This window comes from Musca domestica, unplaced genomic scaffold, assembly GCF_030504385.1.
Source record: "Musca domestica strain aabys unplaced genomic scaffold, Musca_domestica.polishedcontigs.V.1.1 72, whole genome shotgun sequence".
NCBI classification, from domain to species: domain Eukaryota; kingdom Metazoa; phylum Arthropoda; class Insecta; order Diptera; family Muscidae; genus Musca; species Musca domestica.
The window spans coordinates 547,713-567,620 of record NW_026712388.1 but is presented as its reverse complement, the minus strand read 5'-3'; the positions used below and the strand labels follow the sequence as shown (position 1 = coordinate 567,620).

The 19,908-nt window shown below is 33.4% G+C and overlaps 1 protein-coding gene across 1 annotated transcript in view; it reads right to left on the bottom strand.

Annotated features, from left to right (window-relative positions):
* Positions 1-267: 267 nt before the first annotated feature.
* Positions 268-19,908, bottom strand: part of LOC101901175 (PKC-activated protein phosphatase-1 inhibitor) — a 108,808-nt gene continuing 89,167 nt past the window's right edge. The window contains exons 3-6 of the mRNA XM_005177714.4: positions 3,804-4,300; positions 3,422-3,496; positions 1,201-1,242; positions 268-1,135 (exon numbers count right to left, since the gene is read on the bottom strand). Coding sequence (XP_005177771.1) covers positions 1,094-1,135; positions 1,201-1,242; positions 3,422-3,496; positions 3,804-4,019 — 375 coding nt within the window. The 5' untranslated portion in view covers positions 4,020-4,300 and the 3' untranslated portion in view covers positions 268-1,093. The remainder of the gene's footprint in view (positions 1,136-1,200; positions 1,243-3,421; positions 3,497-3,803; positions 4,301-19,908) is intronic.

The following is a 19,908-nucleotide window of genomic DNA, read 5'->3' as shown; positions in this document are numbered from 1 at the left end:
TCCATGATGGACTCACCTTTACATTCTATGAGATATTTTATTGCAAGGCATATTTTTAAACATCAATAGAAGCGAATTTCTCGTAAGTCATCCATTAGAGGTGAGAGTCATATCTATAAAAAATAACAACATTCCAGTCCAAATCACTTTCAAAATGCTCAAAATATAATAAGAATGGGGGCTACAGGACTTTAATTATGTCCATTCAATTTTTTAATACCTCATCAAACACAGATCAAATTAAAAACAAAACCAAAATATTCCCAATTTTTTTTTGTAATGTAAAATTTATTTTATGTTTTCCGATCATTTCAAATACAATTCTATGTTGTTTGTTTTTCTTTGTAATATTTTTCTCACTTGAGTTACAAACAAATACATATCCAGAAATCAATTCAAATAAAGCACACTAAATTTTTGTTTTGTTTATTAAAACTACAACTACGAAAAATTATATTAAAATAAAATATTTTTAATTTTCTTTTATGCAATATAACTAAACTTAAAAATTAAGTTAAAAAAAATTAAAATAAAAATCATATAATTGGTTATCTTTGTATGTGGTGATCAATGAATTGTTTGTTTTGTCTTAATTAGAAGAGAGGGAGTGAGTGTGGATGAGAGAGAGAGAGAGTGTTGAAACTAAACAATGATGTTTTTCTTGTGGCTCTTTAGTTTTAAATTTGAGTATGCCAGGTTCTCATCATTTGCCACAGTTTTTTTTTTCGATATTATTTTCTTAAATTAATTGTTAATTTTATTATCAAAATATTTTTTTTTGTTTCGGTTTTTAAATAAAATTGGAAACAAAGTGATATACATACATTTATCAAAAAATAATAAATTAACAAACAAAAAAATTAAAATAAGAATGGTTTGATAAGCTAAACTAGTTTAGATTATAGAGATGATTCTGTGGAGAGGGGTCGCGCCTTAGTTGGGTTGTTCATGATTTTGTTTTACGGCTTTGATGTTTGTTTTTTGTTCTTCTTCCTTTCTATTTTTTATTTATTTCTCATATTAATTTTTATCAGTTGTTGCGAAAAGAAAAGAATTTGTATTGTTTGCAGACAAAGGGCTGGGTGAAATGCGTTTACAGCGTTTTGGCCCGATCCAGAAGATCACTGATGAATTTCTGAAAGAAAAGAGAAAGTGGAGGATTAATTCTAGAATTGAGGTCAGTTATAAGGAAATACTTACGGATATGTCAGATTGCGGGCGTTTGCAGACGGACAATAATCGCTGAAATGAGGAAAGGTATTGAAAATGACATTAATTTGAAAAAACAAAAATCAACAAATAATCAAATTAAACCCAGTAAGGAAAGGTCAAGAGTCGGGCGGGGGCAACTTTATGGTACCCTACAGCACTATGCGTAGTTAGTAGATCCCACGTAACAAAAAAGTTTACATTGGGAATTTATGTGAAGTAGATCATAGCAACTATGAACCAAATAACATTGTTGTATGGGGCCTGATAAGACTTCGATAAGGAAACTCGGACCAAGTTTCACCAAATAGAAAAATTCGGTTGAATATGAAAAAATCTATTCAATTTGGGCTGATATAACCTATATGGTGAGCAATAACCGCAAAATCGGATGAAGATGTATATCGAAGCTATATAACAATCTGAACCGATCTCGATAAAATTTGGCAGAGGTATTTTCGAGCTGTATCTGACGTCCGGTATCATATAGTATTGTTGTGGAGTGAATATTGCGTCTGTGAGGGACTTTAACACCAACTTGGGTGAAACATTTATATGGGAGCTATAGCTATATCTGAACTGATTTTCACCAAAATTTGAAGCACGTGTTTTTAGGCTGAATTCCGTCGGAAGTGCCAAAATTCAGTCCAATTGGGCTGTGATTAGCCATTTGGTGGACAAAAAACCGCAAATCGGATAAAGATATATATGGGAGCTTTATCCAAATCTGAACCAATCTTGACAAAATTGTAAACACTTATTTCTAAGCTCTATCTGATATCTAGTACCAAAGATTATTGTTGTGGAGTGCATATTACGCATGTAAGGGACCTAGGACCCCAAATCGGATAAAACATATATATGGGAGCTATAGCTATGCCTGAACCGATTTTCACCTAATTTGAAATACTTGTTTCTAGGACGAATTCAGTTGGAATTGTCAAAACTTATTTTACTTGGGCTGATATAAGCCATTTGGTGCACAAAAATTCTAATAACGGATAAAGATATATATGGGAGCTATATCCTTTTCTGATCCGATCTCGATAAAAATTAACAGAGGTATTTCTGGGCTGTATATGATATCTGGTACCAAATATCATTCTTGTGGAAATTGGATGAAACATATATATGGGAGCTATAGCTATGTCTGAACCGATTTTCTCCCAATCTGATGACAGACAATTTTCTGTCTTAGGCTGTAGTATCCATTTCGAACTTCAAATACCAAATTTGGAATAATACCGGTGAAAAATGTCTCTAAAATCATTAAAACACCGAATATCGGGAGGTGCCGTTATATGGGGGCTATACGAAGACGTGGACCTGCACACACAATTTTCTGTCATAGGCTATAGCATCCATTACGAATTTCTAATGCGAAATTTGACGCCATTCCGGTGAATAATGTCGCTAAAATCATCAATGTACCGAATATCGGGAGGTACCGTTATATCGGGGCTATACAAAGACCTGGACCTGTATAGACAATTTTCTGTCATAGGCTATAGTACCCGTTGCGAACTTTAAATACGAAATTTGACGCAATTCCGATGAATAGTGTCGCGAAAATCCTGGAAATACCGAATATCGGGAGGTGCCGTTATATGGGGGCTATACGAAGACGTGAACCTGCACGGACAATTTTCTGTCATAGGCTGTAGTATCTATTATGAACTTCAAATACGAAATTTGAAACGATTTCAGTGAATAATATCACTAAAATCATCAAAATACCGAATATGGGGAGGTACCGTTATATGGGGGCTATACCAAAACGTAAACCTACATGACCCATTTTCAATACCAAAAATCCTACAGACATAATATACATTTGTGTAAAATTTTATCAACCTACTTCATTTCGTTCGGAAGCTACAGTGATTTCTACAGAGGGACAGACGTACGGACATCGCTAAATCGACATAGAATTTTATGCTGATCAAGAATGTGGAGTCTAGAAGGTATATTTCGAGGTGTTACAAACTTAATATAGCCTCCATACTATGGTGGAGGATATAAAAATATGAAACAATGAACTCTTATATAGGGTTTAAGAAAGGACTTCAATTAATCCCAGATCAACTAAGGTTTCCACAGGAAATCTTCAATTCAAACCGGCTACATTAAGGTTTCTATTGGAATTCAGATTCCTATGGTCTCCTACATCTTTTCTTTTAAATAAAATATTGAAAAAAACTCTTATACTCACTATTAAATGAGATCTTCTTATATCATCGGTGTCCATGTCTAAAATCTCATCGATATCCACATCAATGGCTTCGGTCTGAAAGTACAAATAAATCAAACGAAGAAAAAAACAATAAACAATTATTCGTCATTGATAAATACCAAAGAAAGAGAAGAGCGTGGAAAAATCAACAAACAAATCAACAAAATTATAAAACTGAAACAAATTAATGCCGAAATCAAAAAGACGAAAACGAAAACAAAACTCAAGAAGTAAATAAACTTTAAGCAACAAATTAATAATAACAAAAAATTGTTAAACAGAAAATCTGGCGACATGAAGAACAATGTCGCAGACCAATTCAAGAGTTTCTTTTCGTTTGCAACAACAAAATACGACTTACCGGCGGATCAAACAATTTCTGCAATTCATCGTACAGCCACATCTCGACGGCCAAACGCTTGCGAATCAAGCTCATCTGATGTGAACCATATTTGGCGGTGAGGAACTTTTCGCGACGCTCTTTGACTTCGGAGCCCTTTTCATTGAAGTTCACCCGAAGATTTGTCCGATTTGGTGAACGTTCGGTGTCGTTCATTTGTTCCAGACTGCACTGCATCTTTGGTATGGTTGCTGTTGTTTGTTGTTGTTATTGGGGAGTCTAGTTGTAGTTGGGGGGAGGGCAATTTGGCAACAACTAGCTGAGCTGTTGTTGTTGTTGGTGTTCTTGCTGCCGTTTGTTATTTCTAGTCCAAAATGAAGTTGGCGTTGTTATTGTTCAAAAATAAAGTCTTCCGTTGGAGGGAGCTATCTTTCGCAGTGTGTGAGTGTGTGCGTCGCTGTATGTGTGTGGGTGGGCGATTTGATGCTGATTTATGTCCACTTCAAATTGTATTTCAACTGAAATTTAAAAGGAAATAAAATGAAAATTAATTAAATTTACTTGATATTTGGAGGGGAACAACAAATTCAATTAATGAAATGATTGACAGATGGTACTCCAAAGAGAAGAGGGAGAGAGTTAGAGAGAGAGGGGTGTGCTATAGCAATGCAACGTTACTAATAAATTTGAACACCTTAAAAACTGTAATAATATCTTGTGATATTATATGGGAACAAAGTGCTATGTTTCTTGGCCTTCTATAAGAGGACCTATTATTCAACTTTAAGAGGTCTTCTAGGAGAAGACTTTCTGGCCTTCCAGGAGAAGACTTTCTGGTTTTCTATGAGAAGACCTCCGGGTCTCCTATGAGAAGACCTCCAGGTCCTCTATGAGAAGACCTCCACGTCTTCAATGAGAAGACATCCAGGTCTTCAATGAGAAGACCTCCAGGTCTTCAATGAGAAGACGTCCAGGTCTTCAATGAGAAGACGTCCAGGTCTTCAATGAGAAGACCTCCAGGTCTTCAATGAGAAGACCTCCAGGTCTTTAATGAGAAGACCTCCAGGTCTTCAATGAGAAGACCTCCAGGTCTTCAATGAGAAGACCTCCAGGTCTTCAATGAGAAGACCTCCAGGCCTTCAATGAGAAGACCTCCAGGTCTTCTATGAGAAGAACTGCAGGTCTTCTATGAGAAGAACTGCAGGTCTTCTATGAGAAGAACTGCAGGTCTTCTATGGGAAGAACTGCAGGTCTTCTATGAGAAGAACTGCAGGTCTTCTATGAGAAGAACTGCAGGTCTTCTATGAGAAGAACTGCAGGTCTTCTATGAGAAAAACTGCAGGTCTTCTATGAGAAGACCTCCAGGACTTCTATGAGAAGACCTCCAGGTTTTCTATGAGAAGACCTCCAGGTATTCTATGAGAAGACCTCCAGGTCTTCTGTGAGAAGACCTCCAGGTCTTCTATAAGAAGACCTCCAGGTCTTCTATAAGAAGACCTCCAGGTCTTCTGTGAGAAGACCTCCAGGTCTTCTATAAGAAAACCTCGTCCTCTTCTATAAGAACACCTCGGGCTCTTCTATGAGAAGACCTCTTGGCCTTCTATGAGAGGACCTCTTTGCATTCTATGAGGGGACCTCTTGGCCTTCTATGAGGGAACCTCTTGGCCTTCTATGAGGGAACCTCTTGGCCTTCTATGAGAAGACCTCATGGTCTTCTATTAGAAGACCTCCAGGTCTTCTATGAGCATATCTCCTGGTCTTCTTGGAGAAGATCTCCTTGCTCTTCTCTAAAGTTACCCCTTGCTCTTCTACAAGAAGATTTCTTGCTCTTCTATAAGAAGATCTTCTTGTCTTCTATAAGAAGACCTTCTGGTTTTCTATAAGAAAATCTTCTGGTATTCTATGAGAAGATTTCTTTGATTTCTATGAGAAGACCTCTTGGTATTCTATGAGAAGAACTCTTGCACTCTCTCTGGTTTTCTATGAGAAAACCTCCTGGTCTTCTATGAGAAATCCTCCTGGTCTTCTATGAGAAGACCTCTTTACGAAGACCTGTTGCGTTTCTATGAAGAGTCCTCTTGGTCTTCTTTAAGAAGACCTCTTGCTCTTCTATGAAAAGACTTCTTCGTCTTCTATGAGAAGATCTTCTGGTCTTCTATGAGAAGACTTCTTCGTCTTTTTGAGAAGACCTCTTCGTCTTCTATGAGAAGACCTCCTTGTCTTCTATGATACCCTTTTAAGTGTTTATTTTTATTGAAACCCTTTTATATCTCTCCTGTTATCTTCGCTCTTTTCTTTTTATCTAGCCGTATATAAGTGAATAACAATTTGTACATTATGTCACAATAACTCCTCTAATACCCTCTCTATCCAACACTCATTTCCTTCTAATCTGACAATAAACCATTATAATTTCTTCTCCAACTCCCAGTAATGGCAATAAAATTTCTATTTACAATTTACAAATCTATGCAGCGTTGGCGTCACGTCATGTCACACCAATGACTAATACCCGATATCTGTCAAACGACAAGTTAACGACAAAACATTAATCCAAGACATAAAACAGACGCATGTCACAAGTGGTTGGTCGGTCGGTTGCTGGGCCCTGTGACCAAAGCCACGACGGTGACGATGTGTATGTCAACGTCGCCTGGGATAAGAAGTCAGGCAGGCAAAACGGTTAACGCTTTGGACGACACGCATTAAGAGGCAAATGAGTCACCACAACGCCAAACAAACAATTGCGGTCGCCAGACTCACTCCCAAGATTTTTTCAACCAAGAAATCATTTCCAAAAACAACAAAAGAACCCATAAACAGATTAACAGAATAAAGAAAGAATTTTTGGTTTCCTTTCGATTTGCCACTTTAGTAGAGAGAGAAATTAACCTGGGAGTTAATTCTGAGTCATCTGAAAAATATCTCCAACAGGTTTTACATAAAGACGATTTCCTGACAAAGAAATAAGAAAGTGGCAGATGATGGGGGGTGACTGTTGCTCAGATGGCATTGGAATCTGAAAAAAATGATTTTCGGTAAAGGAAAAATAACTCTAGCATATGTGTCATCTTTAATTGACCAGATTCGAAAGCCTATACAGTGCTGGTTATAGAATGTTTACTGTATGCTGGATTCAATTAAGGTTGGATTTAAATTTGCCAATTCTATTCCACATATTTCAAAAGAGGGCTAACCCGATAAAAACCTCAACTGTAAGCATGCTATTAATTCGGAAGGCGCTATTAAAAATAAAATTCCCATCCCTGCCAACCATTAAATTTCGATTCCAATGCAAAAAATTAAAAAAAAAAACTTTTCCTCCAGAAAAATCTTTTCCCCCTACAAAAGAATTTCCCTACTACAACACATCATGGGTATGATGCCATTCATTTACATCCGAGGAAAAATCCATGCATTTTCTTTTCTCTCCCATCATTCCATCACCGGCTGGTTGTAGCGAACAAAGAATAGAATTATCTATGAATTATTTTCTTTTATGCAAATTGAATTGCAGCAAGAACACGTCATAGGCAGGCCACAACGTCAGCGAATCAGCCATGAAAGAAGAAGCAGAAGCCAAATTTAGAAACCTCTTCTCAAGCTGCAACAAGTTGAGGTTGTTGTTAAGAGTGTAGTAAAATACCTCAGTGTTGCTAATTGTTATGCAGATTTACAGTAAACTACAAATGTTGAAAGACATGTCAGGAACAACAATAACCACTACAACAACAACAACACTGCCACCCAGTTAGTTAGTTAGTCAGTTAGTAGCTTGATAGGGATGGCAGAAAGGGAAAAATTTCAGAATTATGGAATAAATTTCCTTTAAAAGACGACAGGTCCTTCTATAAGAAGCAGGCCTCTACAATGCCTTCTATGGATGCCAAAAAACTAAACTTCTTTGAAAAGAAAGATTTTAAAGCTCTTCTTTTTTCATTGGATGTGCTTTTAAACATCTTCAGTCTATGGTAGAGCTTTTGAAGATCTTCTCTCAAGGGAAGAGTTTTCAAAGTTCTTCGTCTGTCAAAAAAATTTAAAGCTCTTGTATCTATAAAAGCGGTTTGCCAATATAAAAGCTTTAGAGGTCTGCAATGAAAGAGTTTTCAAAAGCTTCTTGTTAAAGGACTTTATTCTTTCAAGAGAAGAGATTTAGAAAATCGTATATCAAGGGAGTACTTTTATTTCAATAGCAAATCTTTTAAATATCTTTTGTCACTCGAAAAACATTTTTCGTCTGTAAATAATAGGACGTTTAAAGCTCTTGAATTTAAAAACGGGGGTAATCAATAGAAAAGTTTTAGATATATTCTGCTATTAAAAAAGAGCTATCAAAAAAACTTTCTTTTGCCAAAAAAGAGGTTTTAAAAATCTTCTCTGAAGAAACGCTTCTAAATATCTTTCGTAATTGGAAACGCTTTGAAAGTTATTCTATCAACGGAATTAAAGCTCTTCTGTAAACATAAGATTCGAAAATATTTCTCATTTATAAAAGAAGGCTTTCACGAGAGCTTTAAAGGACATTCTGGCAATACATGTGCTTTTAAAGGTATCCTCTGAGAAGAGCTTTTAAAGCTATCGTATCTATATAAGCAGGTTGCCAATAGAATAGCTTCAGATGTATTCTGCAATGATCGAGCTTTTAAATGACTTTTTTTTCTCTAAAAAGAAGAGTTTTAAAAAAGCATTTATCAAGAGAAAACTATTATTTCAATAGAAAAGCTTTTAAAAATCTTATGTAATTAGAAAGTCTTTTAAAGGTATTCTCTCAATGAAATAAAGTGCTCTTCTGTTAATAAAATGCTCTTTTCTAGAACGGCAAGAATGTTAAACTTTTTACTATCATAACCGATTTTTCCTTTGCAAAACTAGTAGATTCTCGCAGGATCTGGAACAGAGTCGTTATTCTATAGAAGAAGGGGGGCTAAAACCCCTTTGTGAATAAAATTGTTTTTATTGTTTTTCTCTCTATAAAAAAATATTTAAGGATCTACTGTTAATGGAAAAGCTTTAGGACAGACGTTCCTTAAAAGCCCTTCGATGGACAGATGACAACAAAAGAACCTTTAGAAGTATTCTGAAAATAAAGGGGCTTTCATATGTCTGTTTTCAATTACACAACATTAAAGTTTTCCCGTCGTTAAAAAGCTTTTAATGATTTTCTACAGATAAAAATGTTTTGTAGGGTCTTCTGTGAAAGAGTCTTCGAACAACTTTTAAAACCCTTCAAAATTTTTAATTATTGTCTATAAAAAAATGCTATTGGGGAAAAGCTTTTGAAGGACATCCTTCAGTTGAAATGCTTTTAAAGTACTTCTGAACTTTAAAGCGTTGTCAATAAAAGATTTCCAAAGGACTTTTCATTACAAGAGTCAATATAAGAGCTTTTAAAGGGGTTCCTTCTACTTAAAAACTTTTAAAGGCCTCCTGTCTGTAGATCAACTCCTGAAGAGTTTGTCAATAGAGAAGATTTCAAAGGTCATATTTTAATAAAAGAACCTTTAAGGGTCTTCAGTAATTTAAAGAGTTTTAGACAGTTTTCTGATGTTGGAAAAGCTTTCGGAGTGTTTCTAGCGATAAAATAGCATTTTAGGGTCTTCTGTTGATAGAAGGAACCTCAAAGGCCTTCCATTGATGAAAGAGCTTTTTAAGTTATTCTATATAGGCTTGAAGAGCTTTTTAAGTTGTTCTATACATATTCTGTCAATATAAAAGGCGTGCAAGCTTTCTCTCAAGAGATGAGCTTTTAAAGATTTTTATCATGAGAAGAGATGTTAAATATTATAAATCAATAGAGGTCCTTTTAAAAGGCTTTTGCCAATAAATGAGATTTTGGAGGTCCTCTTTTAATCGAACAGCTTTCAAAAATAGGACAGTTTTCATATGTCTAACGACTGTTAAAAATAATCATTTAAAATAAAGGTCTTACAAAATGAACCCTTTAGGGTCTTTCGTTAATAGCAGTGCTTTCAAATGCCTTCTGCCCATAGAAGAATTTTAAGAGATTTTTCTCCACCTGTGAAGAGTCCCTGAAAAGCTGTTACAAATCTATAATATAATCTTCTGTCCGTAGAAGAAATTTTAAGATACTTCGGTTCATAGAAGACCCTGTAAAGGTACTCTATCTATAAAGGACCTGTTAAAGAACTATCTGTAGTAGGTCCTCTATCTATAGATTCTAAATAAACTATTTTCTGTCAATAGAGGAATTTTCCATAGAATTCCTGTAGCGATCTTCTGCCTATAGAAGACATGAAAAAAGGTCTCCGGTCCGTAGATGACATTTTAAGATACTTCGGTTCATAGAAGATTTTGTAAGGGCATTTTGTCTATAAATGACCTGTTAAAGAACTTCTGTTTTAGAATATCTGCAGTAGGTCCCATTTCTATAGAAGATAAATATTCTGTCTTTGACTAATTTTCCATATAACTACTTGTAGCGATGTTCTGTCTATAGAAGATATGTAAAAGATCTTCGGTCCGTGGAAGACATTTTTAGACAATTCGGTTCATAATAGACCTTTTGAAGGTATTCTATCTATGAAGGACCTGTTAAAAAACTTCTGTTAGAGAATATCTGTAGTAGGTCTTCCATAGAAGCTACATAAACAATCTTCGGTTAAGATAGGAAATTTTAAAATGTCTTCTGTCAATAATTTAAAGTTATTCGTCCAGAAGAGGTTCTTTTGGGTATTCCATTTATAGAAGAGTTTTCAAAGGTCTTCTGCCCATGGGAGAATTTTAAACGTACCAAGGAAAGGTCTCTGTCTACAGAAGACCTGCTTCAAATCTATTTCTGTAAAAAGCTTTTTTCTACAGAAAACCAATGAAAACACTTCCGTACGTAGGACTCCCTGCAGGGGTCTTCCGTCTATAGAAGACGTGTATAAGCTGATCGGTCAGAAGCTCATCTGTCTATAGAAGTCCTGTCCATACAAAACTTGTTAAAGATCTGCTTTAAATCTCTTTCTATAAAAAGGCTTTTCTCTATAAAAGACCAATAAAACTCTTGCGCCCATAGAACACCTTGCAGGGGTCTTCTGTCTATAGAAGATGTGTAAAAGGTGTTCGGTCTATAGAATGCGTGTAAAACATCTTCGGTATTTAAAATACATTGCAAATTTCTTCTGTATAAAAAACTACATGAGAAGTTCATCGGCCTATAGAAGTCCTGTCCTTTTAAAGGTCTTCTGTGTATAGAAGACCAGCAGAAGATCTTCTGTTTGTAAAAGTCCAATAAACAATCCTCAGTCCTTAAAACGTCTTTTGTCTATAGAAGTAGTCCTTTTAAAGATCATCTATTTATTAAAGAAGGTTACAGGAGGATGCTTGTTAAAGGTCTCTCGTAAAGACCATCAGAAGTCCTGTTAAAGGACCTCTGTTTATTAAAGAAAATCACAGGAGGAAACATGTTAAATCTCTTCTGTCTACAAAAGTTCTATGAAAGGCGTTCTGCCTATAGATCTGAATTCTGGATCCTTTCTAAATTCTTTTTTTATAAAAGATTTTCTGCCCTCTTAAGATCTTATATGGAGAGTCTATTCTTTTAAAGTTCCCCTCTTTGTCTCCCATGTATAGAAGCTGTTTTAGACTTTTCTCTCTAATTTTTTCCCCTAATCGTCATCCCTACATCCTCCCTGGTGACGATTATATGTGTCTAACAATCTTCTAAATATGATGTTACCCAGCGCATATGAAATGATTTTGCGATAAGTTTGAATAATTAAGACTTCCAACAACCGTTTGAAATCATAACATGCAGTCACAGTAGGACCACAAATGTGTGTGAGTGTGCCTCCAGTCGATGCTCAACAACATCGCCACGGAGTTGACTTGATGATTGACTAACTGACATTATCTCTGGGAAATTTGTGGCGGTTCATCATCGGCAGCCTCGTCCGCCTCCTTTGGCAAACAAATTATCATGTGTAAATTTACAACTTCGACAAGATGTGTTGCATAAATATTACAAAATTATTACGCTAACCGCAAAACAAGTTGGTAGCTTTAATGGAGTTTTATTGCACGAGCATGTTTTAAACAATGGATCATGGCCCGTGAAATTCCCAACCTAGATCAGATCGGGAAAAATGTGGTTAAATATTTCATTTTGTTTAAAAATGTTGAAGCGCTTCTTTGAAGTGTAGAAGAATGTAGCGATTGTTTTGTGAGAAAATTGGTAGGAAATTCAAGAGTGTTGGAAAATTATGAATGGGTGGCAAAAGGGTAGGGACTGTTTGCAAGTGGAATATGATATGGTTTTGGAGTTACTATGGTGTTATAGATCCGTGGATTTCTAAATGTGCTGCCATTATAAATGGCTTAATTCATAATTTGCGTTTTTGATAATCCACAAAAAAAAAAAAAAAAAATAATAATAAATAAATAAATAAATAAATAAATAAAATATTATTTGTAGATAGTCCTTAATTGTTTTAAATCTGCATTTCCGATAATCCTAAAAAAATATGTTTTAAAAATCTGCATTTCTGATAATCCTCTAAATTTTTTTTTTAAATAATCTGGGTTTCTGATAATACTCAAAAAAATATTTTTTAGAAAATCGGCGCTCCTCAAAAAATTGTTTTTTAAAAAATGTGTGTTTATAATAATCCTTGATAATATATTCCTTAAAAAGTCCACGTTTCTGATAATCCTTGAAAAAATATTCCTTAAAAATTCCACGTTTCTGATAATCCTTGAAAAAATATTCTTTAAAAAATCCACGTTTCTGATAATCCTTGAAAAAATATTCTTAAAATAATCTACGTTTCTGATAATCCTTGAAAAAATATTCTTTAAAAAATCCACGTTTCTGATAATACTTGAAAAAATATTCTTAAAAAAATCCACGTTTCTGATAATCCTTGAAAAAATATTCTTTAAAAAATCTACGTTTCTGATAATCCTTGAAAAAATATTCTTTAAAAAATCCACGTTTCTGTTAATTCTCGAAAAAAATTCATTAAAAATTAGTTTTTTTTAAAGAATATTTTTTAAGGAACTTCTACAACGTGGATTTATAATCCTTGAAAAAATATTTTTTAAAAAAATCCACGTTTCTCATAATCCTCAAAAAATATTTTTTAAAAAAATCCACGTTTCTCATAATCCTCAAAAAATATTTTTTAAAAAAATCCACGTTTCTCATAATCCTCAAAAAATATTTTTTAAAAAATCTACGCTTCTGATAATCCACAAAAATATTTTTTTAAAAAATCTGCTTTTCTGATAACCCTCAAAGAATGTTTTTTAAAAAATCCACGTTTCTGATAATCCTTGAAAAAATATTCCTATAAAAATCCACGTTTCTGATAATCCTTGAAAAAATATTCTTTAAACAATCCACGTTTCTGATAATCCTTGAAAAAATATTCTTTAAACAATCCACGTTTCTGATAATCCTTGAAAAAATATTTTTTAAACAATTCACGTTTCTGATAATCCTTGAAAAAATATTCTTTAAACAATCCACGTTTCTGATAATCCTTGAAAAAATATTTTTTAAACAATTCACGTTTCTGATAATCATTGAAAAAATATTCTTTAAACAATCCACGTTTCTGATAATCCTTGAAAAAATATTCTTTCAACAATCCACGTTTCTGATAATCCTTGAAAAAATATTCTTTAAACAATCCACGTTTCTGATAATCCTTGAAAAAATATTCTTTAAACAATCCACGTTTCTGATAATCCTTGAAAAAATATTATTTAAACAATCCACATTTCTGATGATCCTTGAAAAACGTTTCTGATAATCCTTGATAATTCTTGAAAAAATATTCTTTAAAAAATCCACGTTTCTGATAATCCTTGAAAAAATATTCTTTAAAAAATCTACGTTTCTGATAATTCTTGAAAAAATATTCCTTAAAAAATGCACGTTTCCGATAATCCTTGGAAAAATATTCTTTAAAAAATCCACGTTTCTGATAGTCCTTGAAAAAATATTCCTTAAAAAATCCACGTTTCTGATAATTCTTGAAAAGGTATTCTTTAAAAAATCCAAGTTTCTGATAATCACCAATTTTTTTTTTAAATCTGCGATTCTGATAATCCTTGAAAAAATATTCCTTAAAAAATCCACGTTTCTTATAATCCTTGAAAAAATATTCTTTAAAAAATCCACGTTTCTGATAATCCTTGAAAAAATATTCTTTAAAAAAATACACGTTTCCGACAATCCTTGAAAAAATATTCTTTAAAAAAATACACGTTTCCGACAATCCTTGAAAAAATATTCTTTAAAAAATCCACGTTTCTGACAATCCGTAAAAAAATATTCTTTAAAAAATCCACGTTTCTGATAATCGTTGAAAAATATTCTTTAAAAAATCCACGTTTCTGATAATCCTTGAAAAAATATTCTTTAAAAAATCCACGTTTCTGATAATCCTTGAAAAAATATTCCTTAAAAAATCCAAGTTTCTGTTAATTCTTGAATAAAAAAATTCTTTAAAAAATCCACGTTTCTGTTAATCCTTGAAAAAAATTCTTTAAAAATCCACGTTTCTGATAATCCTTGAAAAAATATTCCTTAAAAAACTCACGTTTCTGATAATCCTTGAAAAAATATTCCTTAAAAAATTCACGTTTCTGATGATATTTGAAAAAATATTTTTAAAAAAAATCCACGTTTCTACCAATCCGAAAAAAAAAATTTTCAAAAATCCACGTTTCTGTTAATCCTTGAAAAATTCTTTAAAAAATCCACGTTTCTGATAATCCTTGGAAAAATATTCTTAAAAAAATCCTCGTTTCTGATAATTTTTGAAAAAATATTGCTTAAAAATCCACGTTTCTGATAATCCTTGAAAAATATTCTTTAAAACATCCATAAAAAATCTTGAAAATTTTTCTTTAAAAAATTTACGTTTCTGCTAATAAATCCACGCCTTGGCTGGTCCCTGAAAAAACTATCATGTGAATGACTTCCGCAATTTAAAATTATTTTCCTCCTTCGAATTAGCTACCTTGATTGCAGAACATCGACGCTTAGCGGCATGATATTATAGCAGTAGTACTACGTACCATGATCACTTGTCACCAACACAATTAAATTGTCAAATTATTGTGACAACCCACTCAAGCGCTAATAAGCTAAGCATTAACAAAAACAGACAACAGACAATAACAAAAAAAAAAAAAAAAACTGATTACAAAATGTTCATTTCCCATTGTCATAGTTTTATTCATTGCTAAATGTTGCTTTTCTCAACAAATTATATTTGTATCGTAAGTAGTCTGTTTTGGGTGGGAAATACAATCGCAAACAAAAAAAATATTCTTAGTCTCAAATAAAAATGACCATAGAAGAAATCGATAAGCCTAATGCGTTCAAAAGCTTTTCCCTCAACAAATATAAGCTTTTCAAATAAGTGTTGTTATTTTGGTATTTAAAAAAAAATCGATTTTGAAGATATATAATCTGATGTTTATCTAAATTAATAAAAAAAATTGAAAGTAACTAGTAAACCAATGAACGATGAGAAATCGCCAAAATATTCTGGGACGAGTTTCGTCCAAAGAGACATGCGGGTCTAAAATATAATAAATGACTTTTTTTGATATTTATTGAAGAACTAACAACTTTTTTTTGAGTGTATACTGTGTGGTTATACAATAATATGTTTTTCGTGATATTTGATCTGAAGCTTAGTTCGCACTTTAATGTTTGCCTGCTGATAATTATGGGAACCTTTTAAAACAACGCAAACTTGGTATTTATTTAGAAATTTAATTATCAAATGATACTACCATGCACAATCGAGAAAGTCTCATATGAAATACGAAACTGTATTTCGGAGTATTTTTATACCCTCAGTCATATGGCTAGATAGGTTATATATCATTTAATACGGCCAAAACGTCAAATCGAAATTACGATTTTAGACCCTAGGTCTCTTTGGACCAAATCCGTTTCAGGACATTTGGAGTCGATCTAGCGATGTCCGTCCATCCGTCTGTCTGGCTGGCTGGTGCGCACGATAACTCTCGAAGGGAGTATCCGTCTTGGTCCAAATATGATACATCGTAATATTATTATTAACCTTAGATCTAGTTCGGAGATGGGCAATATCGGTCTAATCCTAGTACATCACCCACAAAAGATCGAAATTTTCGAAATAATATTTTACTGCATAGAAAGAGTCCTTTCTTTTTTCGATTTCGCTCCAATTTTTCAAATATTAATATCATTGATACCTCAGATGCGAAAACCGACAATATCGGTCTTCTCCATCAAGAATCTCCCCCCAAACTATCAAAATTTTGAAAAATATAACTCTTATAAAATTTGATGTAATTTGAAGACAATCGGACTGTCTTCAAATTACACACATCACAATATTATTATTAACCCAAGAAGATGGACTTTATCGGTCCACTACTTTTGGTACCTCTCCCACGAATGGGTCACCATTTTCCATATCCATGAAGCGAAATTAACATCCAATTTTATTCAGAATTGGCACGTTTCAATATTTCTATCAGCAGCACAAGATCTGTTATAAAGATGGTAGAGACCGAACCACTCCTTCTGGTACCTTCCCACAAAAGGGTCATAGTTTAGAGTAACCAAAATGATTTTAAAATCCGAAAAAAAAAACATCCGGTTCTCTATTGTTATATTTCACACATCCAATTAATTCTACTAACACAAGATCTGCTGTGAAGATGGGCAATATCGGTACACTCCTGCTGGTACCTCCCCCACAAAGGGACAAAATTTTGAATATCCATGAAGCTCATACAACGCGAAATTAACATCCGATTCCATTCAGACTTGACACATCTCTATATTTCCATTAACACAAGATCTGTTATAAAGATGGTAGAATTCGGATCATTTCTTCTGGTACCTCCCTCACAAAGGGTCAAAATTTTCAATAACCAAACGATTAGAAAATCCGAAAATAGCATCAGGTTCTTCTCATATTTCACACATCCCATTATTTCTACTAACACAAGATTTGCTGTGATAATGGGATGTATCGGTCTACTCCTTCTGGTACCTCCCCCACAAAGAGCCAACATTTTGAATATCGATAAAACTCATAAATGCGAAATGAATATCCATCCAATAACATCAATAATACCTCTTCCAAATAGAGTTCAAGATTTTGAAAAACAAAACGCTCAAAGAGAGCGAAATAAGCATCCAACTCTCCTCAAATTTCACACATCCAAACATTTTTGCAAAAAAAAATCTGTAGTAAAGATGATATATATCTGCAAACTACTTCTGGCTTCTCACAAAAGGTCATAATTTTCAATATATTTATCTGTCATAAATTTTGATGAAGTCGGGGACTTATTACAACTTCATATATCTAAATATTTATCATAACCAGAAATCTGATATGAAAGTGGAATTTATGATTCCGCATAAAATTGGATATAAATGTTCGATTTTCTTGAAATTTTGCGCATACCAATATTTTTATCTGTATCAAATGAAATATGAAAATGGAATACTTCGGTCGACTATATCTGGTATTTCACGCACTCTTAAACGTTTACTAAAAAAAATATCACACATCTCAGATAAAGTGAAGAAAGTAACCAATATAGTCCAACGTTGGAACTTCGCAATATTTATAACATATTTATTTTGGTCCGATACGATATAGACAATATTGGTCTATTCCTTCGGAATCTACTCCATAGAGGGTCAAAAATTTGACAAATCATAACAGAAGTCAACATATATTTAAATAATCGAACATTGCCTGGGGGTTTACATCTGTCGGTAAAACCGAGTGATACTTTTTAATTTGTTTCGTTTATGTATCGATTATTTGTCGATAACTAATTGATGAGTTCTTGATAAGTCCACCAAAAAGAACTCACTGAGAAGAGAACATGCAATTTCCTCTCTTCTCAGTTTTGTTTTAGTTTTGTAATCATTCATTCATCAATGTATTACTTGGAGTGGTGAAAAAATAATAGTGAAAAAATCGACGGTGATATGGTGATGCATAAAACATATGTCCCTTCAAATATTTAAAATAAAGGGGTAGGGGGCTATAACAAATTGGGGACCCATATTAATATTATTCTGCCTGAACATCAGGTATCCATTAGCAACACCAAATGTCTAATTACGGCCCTTTATAATAAAATATATGTACCTAAAATCTTCCATAATTTTTTTGGGTTCGCCTAAAAAAATAAGTTCGATTAGTTGTATAGAAACATTTTTGTCACACCTTCCCATACACCATCACACCTTCCCGATATTCCATCTACACAGATCTTGAGTTAGTAGAAATAATGGGATTTGTGAAATATGAATAGAATCGGATTCTTATTTGGGATTTTATGATCGTTTTGGTTATTCCAAACTTTGACCCTATTTGTGGCAGATACCAGAAGGAATGGTCCGATCTCTGCCTTCTTTATAACATATATTTTGTTGATAGAAATATTGAGATGTGCCAAGTCTGTGGAGCCACTGTACCCCAACTCCCTTTTATAAACATAAGACCTATTGTCGTCCCATTTTTAGTTCTCAATGCTTATGAAATAGTTTTCCATTATTTTAAATGACCACATACAAACACACGAATTACAAACAAAAAAGCGCAGTGGAAAACGCTTCTGGTATTAAGTATAGTTTTTGTTGTTTTTGCTGGAGATAGGGAAAACATGTTACAGTTACAACATCAAAGGAAAAAATAACAACAAACAACAGCAAGAAAACAAAACTAACCACAATAATTATGTTGTTGTTGTTGTTATTGCTGCTGGTGTTTAGTAGCAACAACTAAACTAATGCAACTGTTGCGGCCGTTTGCTGCCGCAAATGTAATAAAACATAACACAATAATGCAACATAAATGCGAATGCATTTATGTGTGTGTGAGAGTGTGTGTGCGTGTTCCACTTATTTATGTGCTGTTTTTTCTGTGTTGTAACAATATTAATAATAACAACAACAGCAGCAACAACAAAAGGAATAAAGAAAATTATGTCTTTGGTGGAGACCTAAAAAGCTACTTAAAATTGAATCGCACTTACACCACAAGAGAGAGAGAGAGAGAGAGAGAGTGTGTGAGAGAAAGAGGGGGCCTCATTCAAGGCAAATGATAATAATTCAAAGAGACAATCGAACAAATTTACCAACTGACTCTACAACTTTCCTGTTGGCTAACATGGATTGTGTTCATTTTTTTTTCAAACGTTTAAGACATAATAATTTGCAATACCTTACACATGGAAATACTGAACGGTTTAGAACATTTCTTTATTCATTGAAAAAATTAAAAAAAGACAGAAAACAAACTAAAAAGTCGTTTGTGCCGACAGATGTATACCCTCAGCCAATATTCGATTATTTATATATATTTTGACTCGTGTTGTTATTATTCAAATTGTTGACCCTTAATGGAGTAGGTTCCGAAGGAATGGCCTAATAATGTCCATATCATATCGGACTTAAATAAATATGATATAAATATTGAGACGTGCCAGGTTTGGACTATATTGGTTACATCCTTCACTTTATATGAGAATAACGATAATTTTTAGAAAATGTTAAAATGTTCGTGAGGTACCAGATATAGACGACCGAAAATTTTTCATTTTCATACTGCATTTAATGCAGATAAAAATATTGGTATGGGCAAAATTACAAGAAAATCGAACATTTTTATTTTATATCCAATTTTTGTGGGAAATCATAAATTCCATATTCATCTCAGGTTTTGATCGAAATAAATATTTAGATATAGGAATTTGAAAAGAATCGCTGACTTATTTTGCAAGTTATAACAGATAAAGGTATTGAAAATGTTGACCCTTTGTGAGTGAGGTACCAGAAGGGGTTCACAGATATATATCATCTTCACAACAGTTCTTGTATTAGTAAAAATGTTTGTATGTGTGAAATTTGAAGAGAGTTGAATGGTTATTTCGTTTTCTTTGAGCGTTTTGTTTTTCAAAGTCTTGAACCCTATGTGGGAGAGGTACCAGAAGAAATTGGCTGATATCTAAAATTTTTATAACAGATCTTGTGTTGATGGAAATATTGAGATGTACCATGACTGAACGGAATCGGATGTTAATTTCGCGTTTTATGAGCTTCATGGATGTTCAATACCTTGACCCTTTGCGGGGAAGG